Below are 23178 nucleotides of genomic sequence, written 5' to 3'. Positions count from 1 at the left end.
GGCAGGAGATGAGGCTGGAAAGGTCGTTTGGTGCCAGATTACAATGGACTTTATGTGTCTTGTCAAATAATATGGCCTTTATTCTGAAGGTTACAGAGAGGCTTTTGAGGGGGCAGTGTTAGGTTTGGAATTGTGCTTTACCTGAAGTTAATTTTCCACTGAATTTTGGCAGTAGTGTGGCTGCTGACCTGAGGGAGTCCAAACAGGAGACCAGGAGCACAGGCAGCAGGCAAGTGCAATAACTGAATGAAGGCAGTGCCCTGGGCATAGGCCAGGCCCAGAGATATTTAGGGGTAGTGTCAATAGGATATGACTGATTGGATGTATGTTGCACAAAGTAGGACATTAAGAAAAAAAAGGAACAACAAACTTCCTGCTTATCAAAGACCATAATTAAGGCAATTGCCTTTCCTGAAACATGTTCCTTTGGAAGTCAAGCATGAGCATCACAGAAGCTATCTGTACCCAGCAAGTGAGTTTCCAGTTAGCCTCATGCATGGATAAGTGGTTAGGATGCAGGATACAGGTTCATGGCCCCAGCTCCGTCTGGCTCCCCTGAAATCACACCACAGAGACAGCTGCCTTTTATAAACACAAGGCAGGCGGTGTTAGCTGGTCCAACTAGAACTCTATTTCTTTCACCTGGGGCCTGTGCATGGAGGCTGATGACATGAGAGTGGAATCCCACGTGTGTGGTGAATGAGAAGTTCAAAGTGACACCTTGCATTCCTCCCTTCCTCTCGACTCTCCTCTTCCCGCTCCAGGGAAAATAAAGGAAGATGATTGTTTTGGTACAGAAAAGAAAAAAAAATACTAGGTTTTTAACTTGTGTCCCCGGGTTGGGTAAAGAATGACAACTATTCTACAGTTTGTATAGACTTTACCTTAGTGATCATTGCTATATGACATAAGACAGTCAGTGGCTGGGCCAGGCGCTGTTGCAGGCCTGTAGTCCCAGCTACTTGGGAGTTGAGGCAGGAGGATTGCTTGAGGCCAGGAGTTCAAGGTTACAGTAAGCTATGATATAGCACAGCCTGGGTGACAGAGCAAGACCCTCTCTCTCTCTCTTCTTTTTTTATTTGTTTTTGAGACAGAGTTTCCCTTTTATTGCCCAGGCTGGAGTGTAATGGCACCATCTCAGCTCACCACAACCTCTGCCTCCTGGGTTCAAGCAATTCTCCTGCCTCAGCCTCCCCGAGTAGCTAGGATTACAGGCATGCACCACCATGTCTGGCTAATTTTGTATTTTTAGTAGAGATAGGGTTTCTCCATGTTGGTCAGGCTGGTTTCGAACTCCTGATCTCAGGTGATCCTCCTGCCTCGGCCTCCCAAAGTGTTGGGATTACAGGCGTGAGCCACCACGCCCAGCCTACCCTGTCTCTTAAAAAAAAAAAAAAAAAAAAGTGAATATTACAATAGAGGGGATAAGGAATAATGTGTATGTGAGGTCTATTTCTGAGACCAGAGTCACAAAACAGAATCCTGAACCCTTAGCTATTTCCTTACCACACAGGTGTTGGATACTTCCATTTTTCCAGTCTATATAATTCAATACTTTTGTGACAGAGAGGTGTTGGAGTTTTTTTCTCATTTTTTTTTTTTTTTTTTTTAGGCAACTGGTTACATACAAACAGCTATGGTCTCCCAGGAAGGAACTTTCTCTGTTGAATACAGAAGTCTGGGAAAAGACTGATGAAACTGCATGCGAGGAAGAAACAGGTCTAACTAAATGTGAATGTATACTTTTTTTAAAGCAAGGAACCACAAAGGGTAGGTCCCAAGGAAGCTGCATTGCTTGCTGCACCTGTCACGCGGGCTGTACCTTCTCTCATTTATTTCCATTTACAGCCTTGAAAACTGAGGCCTTAGGCTTTGGTTGAAAACCGAGGCCAAGGGTGCCCAGCCGTTGAGTTAAGGAGGCCCAAGCCGAATTTTGCTGGAAGTGCTCCAGTATAAAGCCTCTCTCAGAACCAGCCGCCACCAAGACGTCTTGAAGTCAAAGTAACTCACACCCTTGTCCACCTCGCCCTGCAATGAAGAAACTTCGGTCGCACAGGCTCCATAACTCATCTTGGCGTGAGCTGTGACTTACTGGGGGATGGGCCTCCTTTTCGTTCTAGCTACCAAGTGGAGCGGAGTGCCAGGTGGTGTCAGAGGGCGGGGCGGCCCCTCCAATGGTGGCACCCTCAACCACGGATAAGGTTCCAATTAGGTAAGGACGCAAGCAATGCTGTCCTTTCGGTTGACTGCTCCTTTCATTCCTTGCAAGTGGTCAGCGTCACAAAACGAATTTTCATTCGCTCTAAGCTGTCACACCAGCCTTGCTAACCGGATGGTCGGAGCCCCGTGCTTTCGCCGGACGCCCTCTTGGAACCTTCAGGCCACCCTGAGGATGGGCAGTCGGGTGCCCGCCCTCCTCCCCTACCGCCGCGGGCCTGCGCCCCCCACCCCGGACCGCGACTCGGGCGCTCTAGCGGCGCGTGCGGGCGCCCCTGGGTGCGAGCCACCGACTCACGAGCCGCTGCTTGTTGCTCCCGCCGCCGCGACCTGGGGAAGCGAAAATGAAATTGACTTTTCCGAGAAATGATGAAAGCGGCGCTGCCCGCCAATGAGCTGCGGCGGCGAACTTCCGCACCTCCCGGCCGGGCCGCTCGCGCCCTCCCTCCGCCTCCACCTCCTGGTTGCACAAGCTTGAAACAAACACTGGGGAGGAAGGGCGGAGGGAGGAGGGCGGAGAGGGGAGGCGAGGGAGGGAGCGCGGCCGGAGGAGGGCGGGGGGTGGGGGGATTTCCAGCCGCGGCTCTTCGCAGTTTCCTCTCCTTGTTTTGCTTTCGATCTGGACTGTTCTCAGGCAAGCCGGGGAGTAACTTTTAGTTTTGCTCCTGCGATTATTCAACTGACGGGCTTTCATTTCCATTTCACACACCCTAGCAACACTTATACCTTGCGGAATTGTATTGGTAGCGTGAAAAAAGCACACTGAGAGGTAACATTTTTCAAATAATAGTTGTGACTGTGCGTGTGTTTCTCTCGAGGGCATGTTTCTGGGGACTGTGGGGGGCCGTGTGTGTATGCGTGTCCTGATGCCTTGACACGATGTTTTGCAGACGGAAAATGCCGGGGTTCATAAATATTAATACCGATTTTTGGAGGAACAGTCGGCGCAATTATGGATCGCCTGATTTTAGGGGAAGCAGGTTCTGCTGCTGTTGCTGCTGCTACTGGGGCTGCTGAGGCTGCGAGGAGGAGGAGGAGGTAGAGAGGGAGGAGGAGGAGGAGGAGGAGGAGGTTGGTGGAGGTTTAATTTCACTTTTGGATTTGCAGATGCGGAGAGGTGGCTCCATGGACACAGACCTGCTGTGTGTGCTTCTGCGCCCCAGGTGTTGTGTGTGGGGGTGCAGGTCCGCTGGAGTCGGGCCTCATTTAAAACAAAATTGTGTGTATGTGCGTGTTTGTGTGTGCGCGTGTGTGTGTGCAGCCACCGCCGTCAGCGGATCCGAAGGAGGGGAGCGGGTCCTTCTCGGTGCCCGCGGCGGCGTCTCTCCAGGCTGCCTCCAGCGTAAATAAGCAGGCACCGCCGCCCGCCCGGCTGCCCGCGCCCGCGCCCCGGCCGGGAGGAGCGCCTCCAGCCACGGCCAGAGGAAACTTGCTGGGGCGCCCCGCGGCGGTCCCGGGGCTCGCCTGCCTGCCGGGCTCGGAGTCGGGTCGCAGGCGTCGGGTGCCAGCGGCCCGGGCGGGACGGCGGGCTCCGAGCCGGGCCGGGCGCCGGGCCTGGCCGACGCGCCCTGCTTCCTGGGGGCTGGGCCGCCGCCGCCGCCGCTCGGAAGGGACGCCGCGTCCTCCTTCCCGCCGGCCAGCGCCCGGTCGGGCCCTGGGGCTTTGTCATTGCACTTGTCCCGGCGCGCGAGGGGCTCGGGCGGCGCGTCCCGGGAGGGCACCGCGCCGAGGGGTCAGCCGCCCGGGCCGCGGCCTAGCGCCGTGCGCCCCCGGGTCCCCGCAGGCGCCCCCGGCCGGCCTCGCGCGCTGGGCCTGACCCGCCTCGGCTACGGAGCGGGCGAGGTGGGGGCGGGGAGCCTCCGGGGACCGAGCGGCGCCGTGGGGGCCAGCGTCCCCTCGGGGTCCCGGGGCGCGGGCCGCGGCGGGGTGGGGACGCGAGTGCCCGCCCCGTGCCCTCCGACCCGGCTCCGGGCGCCGGGTGACATTCGCCCGCTGGCCGAACATGGTTGGTGCAAAGCCGCGGCGGCCGCCACTTCCTTTCCGCCTCGCCGGTAGGGCTCGCCCACCGAGTGAAGCCGGCGGCGGCCAATCGCGGCGCCCGCCTGCTTCCAGTGGCACCGTCTGGGGGCCAGCGCCCGCCAGGGCTGGCGAAGCCGTTCCAAGTTCCAAGGGTCGCGGGTGTAACTCATGCCCCTCCCAGCACGCGCCGGCGTCTCCCCTTGGCCCCCGGTCTGGGTGCGTTTGCCACCGTCTCCTCCTTGTTCCCTAAGAAGCGGGGGAGGGGAAGGAGGCTGGCAGCCTGGGCCGGGCGCCAGGGCCGTGGTCGGGCACCAGGTGAAACGCCCGGGTCAGTCTGTGTAGGCCGGACCCTTGGCGATCGGCTGCGGATGTGATCCCGGGGACTGGCAGCCGAGGTAGCTCAGAAGAGCGAGGTGGCTTTCGCTCGTTTCTAACCCGCTACTGTCTGAAACTTGGGGACATATTACCCGCCCCCTCCCTCTTCAACCACCTCCCTCCCGTTGCTCCTTGTCCTTGGTTATGGAAGGAGAAAACTCAGTTCTAAATGAGGAAAAGTGGTGCTGGCATTTCGTCTTCAGCCACCGGCCTCCCTATGGCTGTGACTCGTCTGCTTTTGATGAATGGCCAGGAGGGATGGAGGATCGTTAGATTTCCTGTTGTGGATTTTCAGGAATCACCGAGACTGCTGTCGAGCCTGCAGTCAGTTACTAGTTTTCCTATCTACTGTAGGTTCTCTTCGAGCAGTTCAGTTTTTGGTGCTTAAGGGCAGGTGCACAAGGGGGTCTGGGGTTAGACCAGGCGGCGGATAACCTTGATGCCAGGCAGATGCAGTTATCCCCACCAGGCCCAGAGGGTGACTCTTTAACTTCACCGCTCACGAAGATTCAGGATTCTCTGATTTCCCCAACTTTCCTTTATTCTTCTTTTAGGGGGAGAAGGGGCAAAAATAGAAACCTAAAAAACCCTGGGAAAAGGAGCCTTTTCTGAGGAAACTTCAGCAGATGAAATATTTAAGACTTGAACTGGGATCTCTAGGGGGAACGTTGGAACATCTATTGATTGATGTGTCAAAGTCCGGAATTTCACGTAATTAGTGAACGATTATAACTTGTAACTTTGTTGTGTAAGAAATTACATTTTGGTCTCTTAGATCCAAGAGTTCTTGTCTGTTACGATTTGTAACTGCTTGTTAAAATTAAACATTTACATATTTCATTCTCAGTGAGTTGTCATTTTTTTGTTAGAGAAAGTTCCAGTTACTTCAGATTTACTTACCTGTAAAAATGTCATCATAATCAAAAGCAAGGATTTGTAGTCAAACTGGAAGCAAATTATGGCAAACACATGTGTGCCATGAAGTTCTGACAGCCCTATGAACAATGGTCCCACCTTTATCCCACTTTCTGAAACACTTTATTAGGCAAATAGCGCACCAGAGCGAAAGATGTTTAAACTTACTGGAAAAATAGAAACTTTGGATACTCCACATTTGATGTGCATCAATTTTCTCATGTTACCAACGATGTTATGTTTTTATTCTTAACCTCATCTCGTACAAAACTCTGTTGTTTTTAGAGCATTTTCACATAATATGCTTTTGATAGTGAAAAACCACTGTACTCTATCTAAATTGAGTATCTGGGTTATAGTTCCCTTATCTACCTTATACCAAAAAGGGCTTAACGCAGATGAGATAATTTAGGTAGACACTCAATAAATATCCTTAGCACATCTATTAAAAGCCAGACACAGTGCTAGCCTCTGTGTACTCAACTGACAGCGAGAAAGACAGTATCTTTACGCTAGGTTGTGTTCTGGTTAGTGAGCTGATCATTAACAACAAAAAATACATACAGTTATTACCTTTTGGGGTTACCTGTAAGGAGGGTAATAATAATTCATAACTATGTCTCATAGTGTTGCTTTCATGAACAATTGAGATACTGTATATGAAAGAACATGCATAAATTATGGCAGTCTACAAATGTGTAAGGCGTTAACTTTCAAAATTCTATCAGATTATTCTTAATGTAAAAGGGCCAGATAATCATGACTGGATTAGACACTGTCTTTCTCATGGAATTTCCAGCAAGGAGGGATTTTACTTCTGAGCGTATATAAATAATGATAAAAGATTAAACATGGAATAACTGTTTTATGTAAAGTATCAAAAAATATTTAACAGTGAAACCCGATATTGTCAGTGAATTTCTTCCTTTCAGAAGAAAAGTTAGGTGGTATCCATGGAGACCAAATGATATGGAAATAATAGTGATTGGACCAATGTATTTTCCCTCTTTCTATCAGATAAGAAAATCTTCCCAAGCCTCTCTGTGGTTTAGTCTGAATCTTCTTCACTCTCGTGTCAGCTTCTTCATTATCTGCCATTGCAGGTGTGCACTGGGCTGATTTTAGTATTTTGCTTTTACCATCTTTTTTTTTTTTTTTTTGAGACAGCGTCTTGCTTTGTCGCCCAGACTAGAGTGCAGTGGCACAATTTCAGCTCACTGCAGAACTCTGCTTCCAGGTTCAAGCAATTCCTGTGCCTCAGCTTCCTGCGTAGTTGGGATTACAGGCGTGTGCTACCATGCCTGGCTAATTTTTGTATTTTTAGTAGAGACAGGGTTTCAGCATGCTGGCCAGGCTTGTCTCGAACTCCTCACCTCAGGTGATCTGCCCACTTCAGCCTCCTGAAGTGCTGGGATTACAGGCATAAGCCCCCGCACCGGCCTGCTTTACCATCTTGGCTCATGTGCATTTATTGAATGCTTACTGTGTGCCCAACACTGTATATGTGACAACATACATGAAAGTAAATCTAACTGATAGTATATATTTATAACCTATATTAAAATACATAATATATGCAAATAAACAAAACTGTGGTGAAATGTCAGTTATTAGTAAAAATTAGTTCTTCTTTTCATCTGTATGGGACATGATGTTCCTTCCTGCACAGGCATAGGAGGTCAGGACCTTCCGTCTGTGCCTGCCCCGTTGGCCCCCTGTGTTTGGCCTGAGTGTAATCAGTGGTCGGTGCACGATGCCAGCTTAATGCATAGTGTGCTGAATTGAGGAGTGGCTCTGGTGGCAGGAATGACTGATGGAAAAGTGGGTGAGGAGGTTCCATCAAACTTTAATTTATCACCAAAGAACAAAGAATGATGAATAACATATAGGGTCCAGATTTGAACATGAAGCCAGTATTTTTTATAGAGTACCAAGGAAAACACACAAGCAGGAAACCCAGCTCACAGGTCCCCTTTGTCCCTGGGACTCCATCTGGGGCTCTTTGGATTCAGAGCAAGCAGCAGGCCTGAAGTCTTGGCATTGACCTTCAAAGATCCCCTCAAAATAACGTTTCCCCTCAGAAGCTCCATCTTATGACAAACTGTCTCTAAAACAAATTGTGTTTATTTAAGAAGACTTCATGTACCCTTTTTCTTTTATTAGAGTCAAAGTGTCACTCTGTCGGCCAGGCTGGAGTGCAGTGGCTCGATCATAGCTTACTGCAGGCTCAAACTCCTGGGCACAAGTGATCCTCCTGCCTCAGTCTCCTGAGTAGCTGCGACAACAGGCATGTGCCACCCCAAAGCCCGACATACATTTTTGTGTAGAGACAGGGTCTTGCTATGTTGCCCAGACTGGTCTCAAACCCTTGGCCTCAAATGATCCTCCCTCCTTAACATCCCAAAGTGCTGGGATTATAGGCGTGAGCCACTGCACCTGGCCCTTGTGCCCATTTTTATTCCTCAGAAACACATATGACTTTCAGTCAGAACTCCTGAATGCCTTGAGAAAAACGGGTGTTATCAAATCTAGTTGATCTTGTTTAGCCAAATGTAGAGACCCGTGGTGTGTTGGACAGGCTGGCCAGCTCTGTGTAGAGAAACTCACCATCCCGTGAGGCTTTCTGAGGCACTGAGACTAGCTGGGGCCATCCATCAATAACTTGAGGTCTGCTTGGGGATCCAGGGACCCCAAGCAATTATTTTAAATGAATAATTGATTTTGTTAAACATAGTAACACATTCAACAGTTTTCTTAAATGCAGACATTGTGTTATTATTTCATTTGTTCATTAACTATTTGTTGACAGCCAGCAGTGTACAAGGCTCTGTGGTGGAAGGTGCATGAACTCAGATGCCTAGAGTGGCCTTTTAGTAATCCAATCACTTCCCCCTTTGGAAGTTTTCACTCTGTAAAACGTGGCTGGATAGTTCTGTCTTCCTTAGGAGACAACCTATGTGTGTAATGAAAATTGCCTGGGGAGGGGACTTTTAGAAATTACACAGGACCCTTTAGATTTGAGATTATCTATAGCCCCCTTTCCCCTCCTTCCCCTTCCTGCCCTGAATAGCGAGCCTCTTATTCACCATTGGATCCCTGTTCCCTAGTCTCCCTCAGGTGTGTGGCCAGAGCAAAAATGGAAAGCCACTGAATCAAGGATCTCTTCCCAGGGCCAAATAGTTGATCTCTTCCTTGGCTCAGATTAAACCTCTTTCCACATTTTAAAGAGCTCTTTGGACAGGGGCCTGTGGTCACTGTGTTGGCTCTGCCCACTCGACCTTGCTTGCCCTACAGAAATGGGACTCATGTTAAGTTTGTGATACATTGAATTTTCCTTTTTTTTTCTTTTTTGAGACAGAGTCTTGATCTTGTCTCCTGGGCTGGAGTGCAGTGGTGTGATCTCGGCTCACTGCAACCTCTGCTTCCTGGGTTATACTGATTCTCCTGCCTCAGCCTCCTGAGTAGCTGGGATTACAGGTGCCCCACCATGCCCAGCTAATTTTTGTATTTTTAGTAGAGACAGGGTTTCGCCATGTTGACCAGTCTGGTCTCAAACTCTTGACCTCAGGTCATCTGTCTGCCTCGGCCTCCCAAAGTACTGGGATTACAGGTATGAGCCACCACGCCCAGCTGAATTTTCCATTTTGAAGAGGCAAGAAGGACTTTATTTTATTTTATGTATTTGCCTCTTTGTCCAGGAAGGCCATGGATAATTAGGTGTTTGGTTTGGTTTTGCTTCTGTTTTGGTTTATAACTCCTTTATCAGTTTAGTGTTCCCTTCTGATAAGCAAGAAAGAGCAGAGTTGACAGAGAATGGCTGCGGATGAGAAGCAGGTATGTGTGGTTCTTTCTGATTATGGATTCTAAGTATTTTTATCCCAGAGGCAAGACTAGTTCAGCAAAATACCTTAATTTAGGATTTTGTGTGATAAAAGCCTGTCCTGTTTTCATTAAATGAAGATTTTTTGAGAATTAACTACTTTCTGTGTAATTTTCATAAATAATTTCGTTTGGGCATACTTAACACTCTGTTGCTATCTGCTGAAGGCATTTGATACTCGCACACCTAATGCCATCAAAGGAGAGATGAGCATACATTTTAATTTGTTCTTATTGAGCGTACATTTTAATTGTTCTTATGAATGTCAGATTTTGGGAAGATCCAAAGAAGTACTCTGTAGATAGAATACGCTGTCCTGGCCCCCTAACCTTACAATCCTACCGATTTTCCCATTTCATGAGATTGACCTTTCAGATGAGGAGGAACTGCATACAAATTGCTTTATTTCAAGTAATATCTACCTTGTTATTTTTGAAAGAGTTCTTTTGTCCTTTTATCCTAGATCTATTGGAGAAGATGAGAAAAATTACAGTGGTGATAAGAGAGCGTCTTAACACCTAGATATGATGGGTGTGTTGGGTGATAGGAATGGGAGGCTGTTGGAAAGTGAGAGTTGGGGGATGGGGTGATGAAAAGGAAACGGGTGACTAGTGCCTCCTGGATTCTTGAATGGGAGAGAGTGAAGAGAGAATCAGGCAGGAAGATTTTCTGCACAAATGTCACTGAAAGAGTGTTAGAGGTCGGAGGGGTGAGTTGAAGTTGGTTAGGTAATTAGTAATAACCCAAGGACCAGTCAAAAGACTGGAGGACCGTCCACTGCTGACTTTGGGGTTAGACCCTTTTATCCTGGGGATGATAAAGACTGATGGGAAAACTGCTAGGCAGCTGCTGACATTATTCTACAAGGAAACATGAAGTTGTGAGTAGCTGTCACTTGGAGACGTGGTTGAAGTCACCTTAGGGGTACAGTTATGTTGCTGCATCATGACATTTAGGTCAACAGTGGACCACATGCATGACTATGGCCCCATAAGGTTATAATATCAGACTTCTACTCTACCTTTTTCTATGTTTAGATACACAAATACTTGCCATTGTGCTACAGTTGCCTATAGGCCTCAGTACAGTAACCTGCAGTACATGTTTGCAACGTGGAAGCCATAGGCCATACCATAAGCCTGGGTGTGTAGGAGGTTACACCATCTAGGTTTGTGTAAGTACGCTCTGTGATGTTCACACAATGACAAAATTGCTTAATGGTGCACATCTCAGAATGTATAACTGTGCCGGTGTTGATGCATTGTTTGAGGATGGGGAAATTGATACTCACTATGTGAGGCCCCAAACTCAATCTAAAGTTGCCTTTGGAGGCATCCACGGAAATACCGTAATGGCTCTCTTAGGCCCTTCTCCCCCCATACCAATCTTGCTTGGTACTGTTTTTATTTTATTTTTAAATCCTTGAAAGAATACATAATAGATGTACATATTTTCAGGGCACATGTAATAATTTAATGCATTCATATTTGTAGTTTGTAATGATAAATCAATGTAATTGTGCCATTCCGATTATGGGAGTTAAATATGGAATCAGGGACATAGAATGGGCTGATAATGTGTTTTCCTAAAGAACAGATGGGACAAGTTAAAACTGAACTGTGAATTCCATAACTGGGTAGTGTGGGTCCCTGAGTTGGGCACTCGGTACTCCACAGTGACTGTAGTCGGGATTCTACATTGAAATAAACTTTCTGGAATTTACCTTGGTGCTATATACTTAAAGTCTTAAAAATATTAAGCTCTCTGTTCCAGTAATTCTGCTTCTTGGAACCTACTTACGTGAAGTAACCAGAGATGGGAACAAAGATTTATGTACAAGGATGTTTATTGAATTAGCTTCTGTTATATAAAAACTTGGAAACAACTTAAATATCCAACAGTAGGGATACATTTGAACGAATTACGGCACATCCAGACAGAGTATAGGTAACTTACAAAGCTCGTGTTTTCGAGCAGCATTTAGTGACGGGAAAATATTTATGATCTATGTTGGTTGGGTGGGGAAAAAAGAATGTGAAATTGTGCTTCTAATTTTATTTTAAAAACGTGTGTGTATATTGGTGTATTTAAAAAAACCTGGAAGGAAACATACCTTTTTGATGGTGGAATTGTGTTTAGCTTTTTTTTCCTCCTTGAAACATTTTTGTATTTTCCAAATTTAAAACAGCAAGCACAATTACCAATTACCCTTTTAACCAGAAAATATTCTCAAGACAGTGCTCATAGGGCATCTCTGCCCTGACCTCTGGTCCACGATAGGTTAGGAAGAACACACTGGGTGCTGCTGAGGAGGAGGCTGTGCAGGGACGGGCCATTCTCGAGCCTTTCTGCCTCCACGTGTGGACCAGGCTCTAGAGCCAGGGCTTTCCTAGCGGGGCTGTTGGAAGCCCTTGTCCTCAGACAGCTGTGGCTACTTGGAGACACTTAGATGGGTGGCTTTTTGGTGAAGTTGGGACATAATGTTTTGTCAGTAACTGTGAAGGGCTTGAGATATGATCTCACTTTACAGTTAACATTCTTTATACATATGAATACTACAGAAACACAAAACACCTGGGTAGGAGAAGAGAGTGCCTTGTTGATATTTACAACTGGGGCAGCAGTCTCAGTGACACTGCTGTGTCAGGCCCCTAAACCTGGACCCTTAGGTGACACTGAAAACTGATGGAATGTACATGTGGGCTGCACTCTGTTGACAGGGACAGAGCAGCTGTCCCTCTCCCGTCCCAAAAGGAGAGAGAGAGAAAAGAAAGAAAAAGAAAACAAACAAAAAACACCTTAGCTCCCCTGACATGGGATGAAAAGGTTCCAGGGGTCTTATCCTGACCTTTTAGAATGTGAGACACTTACAACCTGGGGATGTCTCCAAGGTCTGTTTTTCATTCCTTTTGAAACACACATGCCTAGGGAGATAGGTCTTCCTAGCACCTTGGGAACCAGTCCAGGCTGAAACTATTTGGTCCTCTTGAGGAGATTAGAGGTTTTATTATCCTTTTGGAAAAGAGCATTTAATGTACACAAATGGCTACAGATCTAATTCTCATGGTAAGTGAAGTATCAAATGTTTGTAGGGGAAGTGAGAGTGAACTTTCCCTATCTTCACATCCTATACTTTCCCTGTCTTCATGTCCTATATAGTCCCTATCTTCATGTTCTGTACATTCCCTGTCTTCATATGCTATACAGTCGCTATCTTCATATCCTATATGGTTCCTATATTCATATCCCATACATTCCCTATCCTATACATTCCCTACCTTCATGTCATATATGTTCCTACCTTCAGACCCTTTATGGTCCCCGTCTTCCTACCCTATACATTCCTTATCTTCATGTCCTAAACAGTCCCCATCTTCATATCCTATACATTCCCTATCTTCATTTCCTAAACATTCCCCATCTTCATATCCTATATAGTCCCCATCTGCATGTCCTATACATTCCCTATCTTCATATCCTATACATTCCCTACCATCATGTCCTAAATGGTCCCTGTCTTCATATCCTGTACCTTCTCTATCTTCATGTCCTATGTAGTCCCTACCTTCATGTCCTATACGGTCCCCATCTTCATGTCCTAAACGGTCCCTATCTTTGTATCATATGCATTCCCTAGCTTCATGTCCTATACATTCTTTCCCTTTGTATTGTATTCATTTCTGTATCTTAGGAGGTGAAGGCATTTTATAGGAACTCTGAGGAGTCTGGAAAGAAGCCTGGGAAGCTTTATTTTCCCCTCACACCTGCCTTTAAAAGACCTCTGTTGGAGAATGACAGTAGAACTTAATCAGAGTGTGACCTCTGACTCTTCACAACTGAAGACCTCAAATCTCCAATTTTTATCTGAAAAAAATATTAGAATAGTTTCACTCTCTTTATGAATGTGGAGACGTTTTTAGATTGCTATGGAAGTAGGATTGGGCGTGACCATTATGAGTTCAGAGGCTGAGTGCCGTAGCATAGCCCATCAAAATACATATATATACACACATATATATACACACACATTACACATATGTACATATATACACATATGTATACATATATATACACACACATTGTCCAATACGAATATAATGTGAGCCACATGTATAGTTTTAATTTTCTAGTAGCCACTTAGAGAAGTAAAAAGTATGTAAAATTAATTGTAATAATATTTCTCATTTAACTCATTTTATCTAAAATATTTCAGTATGTCAATGTAAAAATATTAATGAGATATTTTACATTCTTCTTTCATACTGAGTATTTAAAATCCTATGTGTCCTTTACACCCATAGCCTGTCTTAATTCAGCCCAGCCACATTCCAAGTGCACAGTAGACCCATCTGGCTGGTGGCTACCATCTTGGTTGGTGCAGCATAAGGAAATGAATCAAGGGGTGAAGAGAATACAGGGGGAAAGTTTTAGTGCAGTCCTGAAAGGACTGAAGGAAAGGAGAGTTGGAGTGGTTGCTTTGATCACAACTGTATGAATCTCCTCGTGCCTCTCCCCACAAACCGTACCTGATCTCTTTAGCCTAAAACAATGAAATGCTCTGAATTTCTGTAGAAGCAGCATACTATACGTCCCATTCCTAGGGTAGTTAGCGATCTGCATCTTGATGAGATGAATGTTTTCTAGACTCTTGAACTGTTAAGAACATCTTTGATTATTTGGATTTTTCCATTTGTATCACCTATGTGGTAAGTTATTTGAGAGCCGGGATCCAGTCCAATTTATTTGCATTCCTCACCAGTGTTTGACACCTTTAAGACCTAGATAAATATTAGTTTATTTGATTTTCAGCTGTAAAGCAAAGGTTAGCTTGAAAGGCTGAATTCCAGCTCAGGAAGGATGGCATCTAGTTTGTACTGGAAACCTAATGGTATATGAATTGAACACATAAACATTAGGATTTGTCACTTTGCATTAGGATTTGTCACTTTGTATTAGGGGTTCCATACCCAGAAGGTGAAAAATTGTTTGGTTTTTCTCCTTTGTATCCAGACCTTTAAAAAATCTTATCAGTTCATTCCTTTGATATTTAAGTTCCAATGATGATACTAGTACCTTCTTGTAAGTATAAATAAGCTATATTTGGTGATGAACCAGAGATAAACATTTGGAAGCTGCAACTTTTTCCATGGGTTCTTTGTTAACAATAACTTTGTTATTAACAAACACAGCCCATGACATCTACGCCATGAAATTCTTTTGAAATCAAGTATAGTATTTTACAGTTGCCTTCATTTGTTCTCTTTGACTGTAATTGTTGGGTTGAAGCAACAGACTTACCAGAGAGCCAAGGCAATTTATTTTTACTGAAGACTACCTAAGAACTGCTTAGGTAGCTTTTCTCTGCAAGATTAAATGCAACCTTCATGGAATCATGTTAGCAGGGCCAGCAGCTAGAAAAATAAAGACTAAACCAAACCTTCAGCGACGAAATTCCCAGCTGCTCAGTGGCTCAGAGCTTTCCTGATTGCTTTCTTCCAATGAAAACACTGTAGATTAGTTTTAAGTGAATTCTAGTAGGTTTGGGGATTTGCAACTGACAGAAGAACAGCAAAGCATAATCTCACTTTAAAATAATAGTCCTGAAGGTAAATCTTTATTGGCTTTTTCTTGGGATGCTGGGATTTTTGTTCATATGGGAAAACTTAACTCATACACACTGTTTAGCTGACCTTTGAAGGTAAGGCCCTAGAAGGCAGACAGAGGCTGGACACCTGGGGATGTGCGTCGGGACTGCTGCTCCTCTTTCTTCTCTCCATTGTAGAGGCTGGAAACTTGCGGAGCCTGCGAGGAAGGCCCCTGTAGGGAATGTAGATGACCTGCTCTTTCCACTTTTGGGTGCCGTCATCCTGACGATTGGTGAAGTCAGGGCGAATTGAAAATGTTATAGGAGAGGATTTACTTAACTTACAGGTGCTTTTAATGCATTACGATTTTTTTTTTTTCTTGAAAGTCGTTGCAGTTTGGGAGATGGGGTAGAGGAGAGTGCTCAACTGAAACAGTTGACTATTTTGATCATGCATCCATTCAGTCATTTATTTAGCGGGTGTTTATTCCGTGCTAACTGTATGTAGAGGGAGATATAAAACGAAAGAAAAGTAATCCTTTTGGATTTGAGGTAGCCAGGTAGGTAGATGGTCTGCATTCCTTAGAGTGAGGAGCCTAATTTATCCACATAGAGAAAACACAATGAGGCAAGTAAGATGATAGTTCCAGAAACGATTTTACTTATCTGTGAATCCCTTTTAGAGTTCTTCCATGGGCCCTGTGGGGTTGTTTCAGATTGTAGGGGAAGCCACAGTGCTAATGTGACAGATTTTTTGCCAAGTGTATACATTTTATTTTATTTTATTTTAAGAACAGATTATTAATAGACTGTAAAATAGGCATAAAACAATGTATTGTTTTGTTGTTCTTTCTGTTTTCCACAATTGTCTCACATTGAGTTTGGAACGTGGAACTATGGTCTGGTGTCTTTTGTCATTAAGGAAAACTGATGCGGTTAAATCCTGATAATTATCTCCCCTCTCTACTTCCCCTTCCCTTGTGGGGAGACACTGTAACCAGCAGAGCTGCAGAATCAGTACTCCTGCCCCCCACGGTAAACTGAAGGAAGCTGATGAAAGATATCCAGGAACTCTTGGCACTATTTTTGAAATTTTTATGTGGATTTGAAATAATTTCAAAATAAAAAGATTTTTTTAAGGCTTCCCATTAGTGCTCTAGAGTTACTGTTGCTTATTTAAAATAACAGCCTAATAGAGTATATTTGTAAGTTCCTTTGTTTGCTTCCCCACATGGATCTAGAAGGGATTTTATGTAGCTCTTTTTCTAGGTAGGTCCTACTTTCACCTTGAAGGGAAAAGTGGCCCTTACTTCATTTTGAAAATGCCTTATTTTCTCTCTTTGCGTGTGTGTGTGCGCGTGCGTGTGTGTGTTTGACCATAGTGAATATTGAGTTGCCTGAAATAAGGAATAATTATCATCCATGAAAGGACTGAAGGAAACAGTGGCAGCAAGTAGGGAAGTCATAAATGCATGTTGAAGCATTCTTTTTTAAACTGTGGTAAAATTTACATAACAAGATTTACCATTATAATCATCTTAAAGTGTATAATTTGGTGACGTTAATGACATACACAAGGTTGCCTAACCATCACCACCATCCATTTCCAAAACTTTTTCAGTATCTGGATCGGAATCTCTATACCCATTAAACAATAACTCTGCTTCCTGCAACCCCTGGCAGCCAGCATTCTACTTTCTGTCTGTGAATTTGACCACTCGGGGTGTCTCATGTAAGTGGAATCATACAGTCTTTGTCTTTTCATGTCTGGCTTATTTCGCTCTGCAGAATGTTTTCCAGGTCCATCCATGTTGTGGCACGCATCAGAACTTCATTCCTCTTTAAGACTGAGTAATATTCCCACATTGTGTTCGTCCATTCATCTGTTGATAGACACTGGGGTTCTTATTAATTTGGCTATTGTGAATAAGGCTGCTGTGATCATTGGTATAAAAGTATCTGTTTGAGTCCCTGCTTTCAGTTATTTCAATTCTGTAGAATGGCCGGGTCATACGGTAATCCTATGTTGACTGTTTGAAGAGCCACCAAATTGTTTTCCATAGCTGTACCATTTTGCATCCCCACCAGCAATGCACACAGGTTCCAGCTTCTCCACACCTATTGCAAACATTTGTTATTATTATCTTTTTTTTTTTTTTTTTGGATAGGGTCACCCTAATAGGTATGAAGTGGTAGCTCATGAAGGTTTTGATTTGCATTTCCCCGGTAACTAATGATGCTGAGCACCTTTTCATGCGCTCCTAGCCATTTGTCCATCTTCTTAGGAGGAGTGTCTCAAGGGCTTTCTTCATTTTTGATTTTCTTGTTGTTGTTGAGCTGTAGGTTTGAGTCATTCCTTTTGTGGTTTTGAAAATGACACACTAGTAAGTCTGAGAAACTAAGATTCTCCCCATTACAATATATGTAGCATGTGGCAAAAAGTTCTGTTTTAGAATTTTGAGATGCTGTAAAGCTGATGAAGCACAGTGTGGGGAATTCACTTATGCTGGAGTGAAGTAAATCGGAGCGCATGGGTAAGCGAGAATCCGATAGAAAGTACCTTCCCTTCTTGCACCATGCTGCAATTGGGAGTTTCCGTAGCAACGATTGCCAGCCCCTTCCCTTCATTTTTTCAGCTGCAGAAATCAAGTAACCTGCTCAGTGTATTGTGACCAGGTTAAGTACTCAGTATGTTTTGTCGAACTGTGCAGTAAATAATTTTTTTTCTGTTGTATTTTGAATCCAGAAATGTCTTGTGAGAGGAAAAATAGCAGTGCTTGAATGTGGTAGTGAATTTATTGTCGCGGCTGCCCTTGTGGTAACCGCTCTGCTTGGGACTCATGAAAAAGGCCTTAGGGTTCTTCACTTCTGTGGTATTTCAAGATAAAAATTAGTAAAAGCAGCCTCAGAATAACATTTGGAGGCTTAAGAATTTAAATATAATCCATTCAATAATGGTTCAATAGTATTACTGAGTAGATGAAAAAAAATTGTCATAATGACAGATCTGTTAAGTAAAATGAATAAAAGCATTTGTGTATTTATTGTGAATTGTTCACAGCATGAGAAGCCATTCATTTGTTCTTCCAAGAGCTATAGTAGATAAAGAAATTCAGTGAAATATCACAACTGTAAGGAAGCAAATTCATTGTTGGTTTAGTTTTATGTCCTGTGGAAATTTTTCATTTTACTCAATCCTTTTGAAAAGTTGAACTTTATTGAATAATATAACCCGGCAAGGTCATGTGCGGATTATAACTGAGTTGTAAATAATTGGAAGAAGATGCATAATATATGTGTTTTGAAGCAGAGTGGTAAGAGGAGTTGCAAAAATTTTTGTTCTCTTTAGGTTTGGGGCAAAGATTTTAAAAATCCTTAAAATTAGTTTTAAGTACTGTGAAAACAAACATGATAATGATGAAATTAAATTGAAGACTCTCTTCTGCAAACAAATATCTTAAATAAAACCCTCAGAGGAATTCATTCCTTCAGCAGACATTTTTGAACAGCTGTGCGTGAAGCCCTGTGCTGTGAAGATGTAAAGCTGAAAATTTCGGATCCATGCTTTCCAAGAGCTTATCGTTTGGTTAGAGAGACAAGCAGGTAAATAAGCATTCCTGGTCGTGAAAAGAATGAAAGATGGGCTTCATGGAAGCATAGCAAGCCAAAGGCTAAGGGAGAGAAGAGGAAGAAGCTGTATCTTCTTTTTATTCTTTTTAATTTACTGGAGTTACCCATCATGAACTAAGAGCTATCTCTTTGACCAGAGAAACTGGGGCGTGCCTCACCACTGACTTCTGACTGGCCGGAAGGAGGGAGGCGATGTCATCTGGTGGCCAGTGGGTGAACAGGGCATTTTTGGTTGAAAGAACAGCAAGAGCAAAGACATGAAGGGTTGACAGTTCCTTCCGCTCCTGGTGCATGGACCGCTCTCCAGGGTGGCTGGGACAAACAGATGAAGGAGGGAGTGTCAGAGCCAGTTCCTGGTGGCCGCAAATATCTCACTCAGGGCATGTGTTCCTGTTTCCCAGTAAGAAACGGTTTTGTTCCGAGGATACAGCCAGCTTTTTTCTTTTTTCTTTTGGAAGGTTATTGAGGATTTGGAACATTTTCCCCTGTGCATTTCAGAAAATGATAGCTAATGACTGCGAGCAGCAGGGCGTGTCGCAGCTGTGCACCTGCAGTGTTGGAGAGGAGCTCTAAGGCGTGTGCATTTGTAGTCTGTGGTCCATTGCGGGAAGGACTGGGTCGTGCCTTTGATAATAGCCAGGCCTGTCTTTGAGGTGCTTTTATATAAGTTTCTAAGAGGAAATGATGAATAGGTACAAAAATATTTTTTGTACTATCTTTTGTTTGGTTTGAATCGGTTTGTGAAGAGAGTGTTTATGGATGAGTTTATAATCCCCAAGTGAGGAGGAATTCAAGACAGTGGGCTCCAATTCAGGTAAGAAACCCAAGTTAGAGAATCAAAGATAATGGCAAGACCCCCCAGAAACAATGCCTTCATAGGGCAGAAGTTAAGACAGGTCTTCCTATCCGCCCAGAGTGTCCCCAGGTCCTCCGAGTGACGCCACGCCAGGCCATGGAAGGGCTGGGAGAACACCTAAGGTGCAAACGTTAGCCAGCAGGACTCAGGAGCTGGAGGGAGCCCCGGAGCTGGCCATGCCATACTGAGGCTTCTTCCCTGCATTGTGACCACATGGATGATCCAGGAAAATTCACCTCTGTCAAGGTCAACAGACAACCTTTAAATCGACTGCCTCCTTAATTCCCATTTGTCACATAATACAGTCTGTTCACAGGTCGCAGAGGCTAGCATGTGGGATACTTGGGACGCATTATTCCACCTGCATCGTGTTTTAACCAAACCACCTCACACTCTTCATCCCATGCAGCTACAGAGTGGCTGGGGAGGTGTGACCATCAGGTGCCGAGGCCCTCACAGCTGGGGTGACCGGCTGCGGTGATGGCATTGATTGGACGTTTGCCAGACTCTTCACTTCCCTGGGGGGATAAATTGGAAGGTGTTATTCAAAGGCCTAGATATTTCTGTGGTTTATTTCGGTATTTCACTGTCTCCCCTCTATTGTCAGTAACTGCCTGTTTTGAACCGGTTATGTGTTGTGGAGGGCTGAGCCACATGACTCGCGTGGACTCGGTACCCTCATACGCGTTGGCTGAATTCAGTTGCAGTGATTCACTCGGTCCTCCTACTGTTATTTCCTGTCCAGACACAAAGACGCCTGCAGGACATTGGTGCCTCTGGGCTCAGGCACTGGTGTTTCCCGGTAGGGAAGGCGGACCGGGCAGCAGGAGGAAAGCGCGGTCAGCGGGTGTGTGCCCTGGCTGGACTGGGGGATTTCCTCCACTTAGTCGGCAGGGACCCTCGCTAAGGTGCAAGGACACATGGCTGACTGTGAACTAGCAGCTTGCAGGGAAACCTTCCAGCATTTTCTCCACCGCGGCTCTCATGTTCCCTGTGGAGCAGCTTCTTTGTATCACCAATGGCTCAAACATGTGGTCGTCCCCGGTCATTTGCCCTTGTCGTTGTTCTTCCTTTTGTTGGGAATGTTCTTTCTTCTCTTCCACCTGACGATCCCTCGGCTTCCAGGCCCAGTTCAGATGTCCCCTCTTCTAGGAAGCCTTCCAGAGTCCTCTCTTTCTTCTGGGTTTTTACATAAAATATTAAAACTCCCCCATAGGCCTTTGAAAAAATTCATCTATTTAAAGTGCAGAGTCACGTTATTGTGAGGCGAATGAACCAGTGGGGGTGAGTCTGATGCAGAGAGGGAACCCAAACCGAATGTGTCAGACGCCCGTAATCAGTGTGAGCAGTGGCGGTGGGTGCGTGGCCGCAGGGCAGCCGCCCGCTCCAGTGTGCTCATCCCGGGGGCTTCGACTCACCTCCAGGACACCACGTCTTGCTTGAAAGCTTGCTTTAATGCTGACGTGCCTGCCTTCGTCTTTGCAGGGTAAGCCCTTGGAGGCCAGAGATCATGTCTTCATCATCTTTGCATACTCCACACAGCTTTAGATAATGCTTGGCACACAGCGATTTTCATGTGGTTGGCTGGTAAGGTTTTTGGAATGAAAAGTTGAACCAACGTAATTCAAAAGTGTATTAACATCCTTAGCTGGATTCACCCGGAAAATGGCATGTACATAGTAAAATTGATTTTTCGGTTGCATGCTTTTTGTAGTCATTTTGTTTTCCTTGATTATCATTTGTTCATAAATTTATCCATCACAACATATAGTTAATATCATCTGCTTTATCCTCCTCAGTCCTTGCCCTCAGTGAGTTTTCCCAAGAGGAATTCATCCACTTTCTTATCAGTGAGTGATTACTACATGTCATTATGTGCAAGCTACTGTACTTGATGTTTTGGGATGAATGAGATGGGATTCCTCCTTACAGGACTTTATACAGAGATAAGCCTGTTGCCAAGTACGTGGAGCTGTAAGCTTTGGTTGCATCAGAAGGTGGAAGGAGGCTGAGTGCAGTGGCTCATGCCTGCAATCCCAGCACTTTGGGAGGCTGAGATGGGAGGATCACTTGTGGCCAGGAGTTCGAGACCACCTTGGGCAACATGAGGAGACTCCTTTCTCTACAAAAAAAAAAAAAAAAAAAAAAGGGAAAGAAAAAGAACAAAAAGAAGAAGGAGGGGCGGGGAGGGGGAGAAGGAAGAAGAAAGGAATCAGTGGGATAAGGGGTTAGAAGAAAAAGGTGGAGGGAATCAGTGGGATAAGAGGCTAGAAAGGTGGGATGGGGATGAATTATGGTGGCCAGGAGTCTGTATTTTATTCAGTGGGCATTGTGGAACCATGGAAGGATTTTCTGCAAGGTGAGGAGCCATTTGGGGAGATTAATCTGGCCAACAATGTGCAGGGTGGAGAATATGCTTCTATTACAGAAGGTGGACCCTGGACATTGTCTTGTTCCTTGTGGAACACTCTGGCTTAGTCAATGCTGTTAGGTGGAGCACGGGCCCTACTGTTTGAAATTTCTTTGAGGAAGTCTTAGGGGAGACCAAGGAAATCTCACCTCATACTTTTCCTCCTAACATAAACTATCCTTTATCTATTTCTTCTCACGGTAGCTCTGCTAAATTGCTATTAAGAGCTCTGTTTAGCGACGAGGAAACTATGGCTTGGACAAGTTAAAGGTTATGAGCAGTGAGGTTCCAGTTCAGGTGGGCTTGAAGCCAAATCTGAGCTCCCACCACCGTATTATGCTTTAACAAGGAGAGGGAAAGAAAAGAAACCACTGTGGTCCTGGGAGGGGTTGGCAGAGAGGGGAAATAGTGACCATCCGATGGATGCCGAATCCAACCCTCCAACCTCTGGCTACCATTCGGAAACTGGTGAGAGGCAGTGGGTATCTTCCAAAAATATTCGAAGACAGTTCTGCAGCTTGCAGGGGAGACGTGCATTCTTGCTTTGGAGGTATTCCTGTACTTAGAGTGGGTAGCAGTTTTGGCTCTTTTTCCAGTTGGAATTCATTGGTGATTGGGATGGTTTATCCCATGAATAGAATCAAACTATCGGAAACTGTAGTGCGTGAGTTTATAGTTTGTGTGCTGGAGCTTGACCAGATTTGAACATAAAGAGTTAAATTGGATATCTCCATAATAATTAATAGTGATCATAGCACCAAAAATAGCTGGTAACCGTTATGGAGAGCTTCCTGGCAGAGGGGACAGCTCAAAGGAAATCCTCAGAGGAAAAGTGGTAGCAAGAAGCAGACCGTCAGGGCCAGCCTGTGCATGTGGAGTGTGGGAGGAAATCATTTTTTGTCATCCAGGGGAAAAGATAGTGCCCTTCAAAATCAACCTTTCAGAACAAGTTATTTTCAGGCAGCTGGTTTTTGGGAAGGTGTTGGTTTTCAAGGTAGTCTGCTAGTGATGTGATTGAAATCAAGAAAGCAGCAATTTTGTTGCTCAGGTTCCGGTTCCAGTATGCTGGCTCTTTGAGTTTCTGTTATTTGACTTTTCACAAATACTGACCACACTGACATCTCCTCTCTCTTGTCCCCTTGTCTTTTCTGTGTTCCTGAAGGGGCAAAACACACCTTTTGAGGTCTGTGGAGCTTAAAAATGAAGTCAAAGGTGACTGGGTGACATAAACAGCTCAGGTAATTCAGGTCCTGCTGCTTCTGCCATGCTCCTCCTCCTCAAGCCAGCATGGC

General features: G+C 45.0%; 1 protein-coding gene across 17 annotated transcripts in view; it reads left to right on the top strand.

Annotated features, from left to right (window-relative positions):
* The first annotated feature begins 2814 nt into the window (after nucleotides 1-2814).
* IRF2 (interferon regulatory factor 2) overlaps nucleotides 2815-23178 on the top strand; it is an 86041-nt gene continuing 65677 nt past the window's right edge. For 5 of the 17 annotated variants that reach the window (XR_010587098.2, XR_012435262.1, XM_065545742.2 and 2 more), the window contains exons 1-2: nucleotides 2815-2986; nucleotides 20962-21063. Coding sequence is in view for 3 of the 17 variants with exons in the window: in XM_065545742.2 (XP_065401814.1) it covers nucleotides 21028-21063 (36 nt within the window). In the remaining 14 variants the exon portion in view is untranslated. Of the gene's footprint in view, nucleotides 2987-3107; nucleotides 3256-3322; nucleotides 3381-16609; nucleotides 16723-20961; nucleotides 21064-21646; nucleotides 23125-23178 lie in introns of those variants that run through there. The other 12 variants (XR_012435265.1, XR_012435263.1, XM_074040814.1 and 9 more) reach the window with 6 other exon arrangements.

The sequence above is a fragment of the Macaca fascicularis genome, chromosome 5 (genome assembly GCF_037993035.2).
Source record: "Macaca fascicularis isolate 582-1 chromosome 5, T2T-MFA8v1.1".
NCBI lineage: Eukaryota > Metazoa > Chordata > Mammalia > Primates > Cercopithecidae > Macaca > Macaca fascicularis.
Note: the sequence above shows the minus strand (reverse complement) of the source record. Positions and strands in the feature narration are given on the sequence as shown.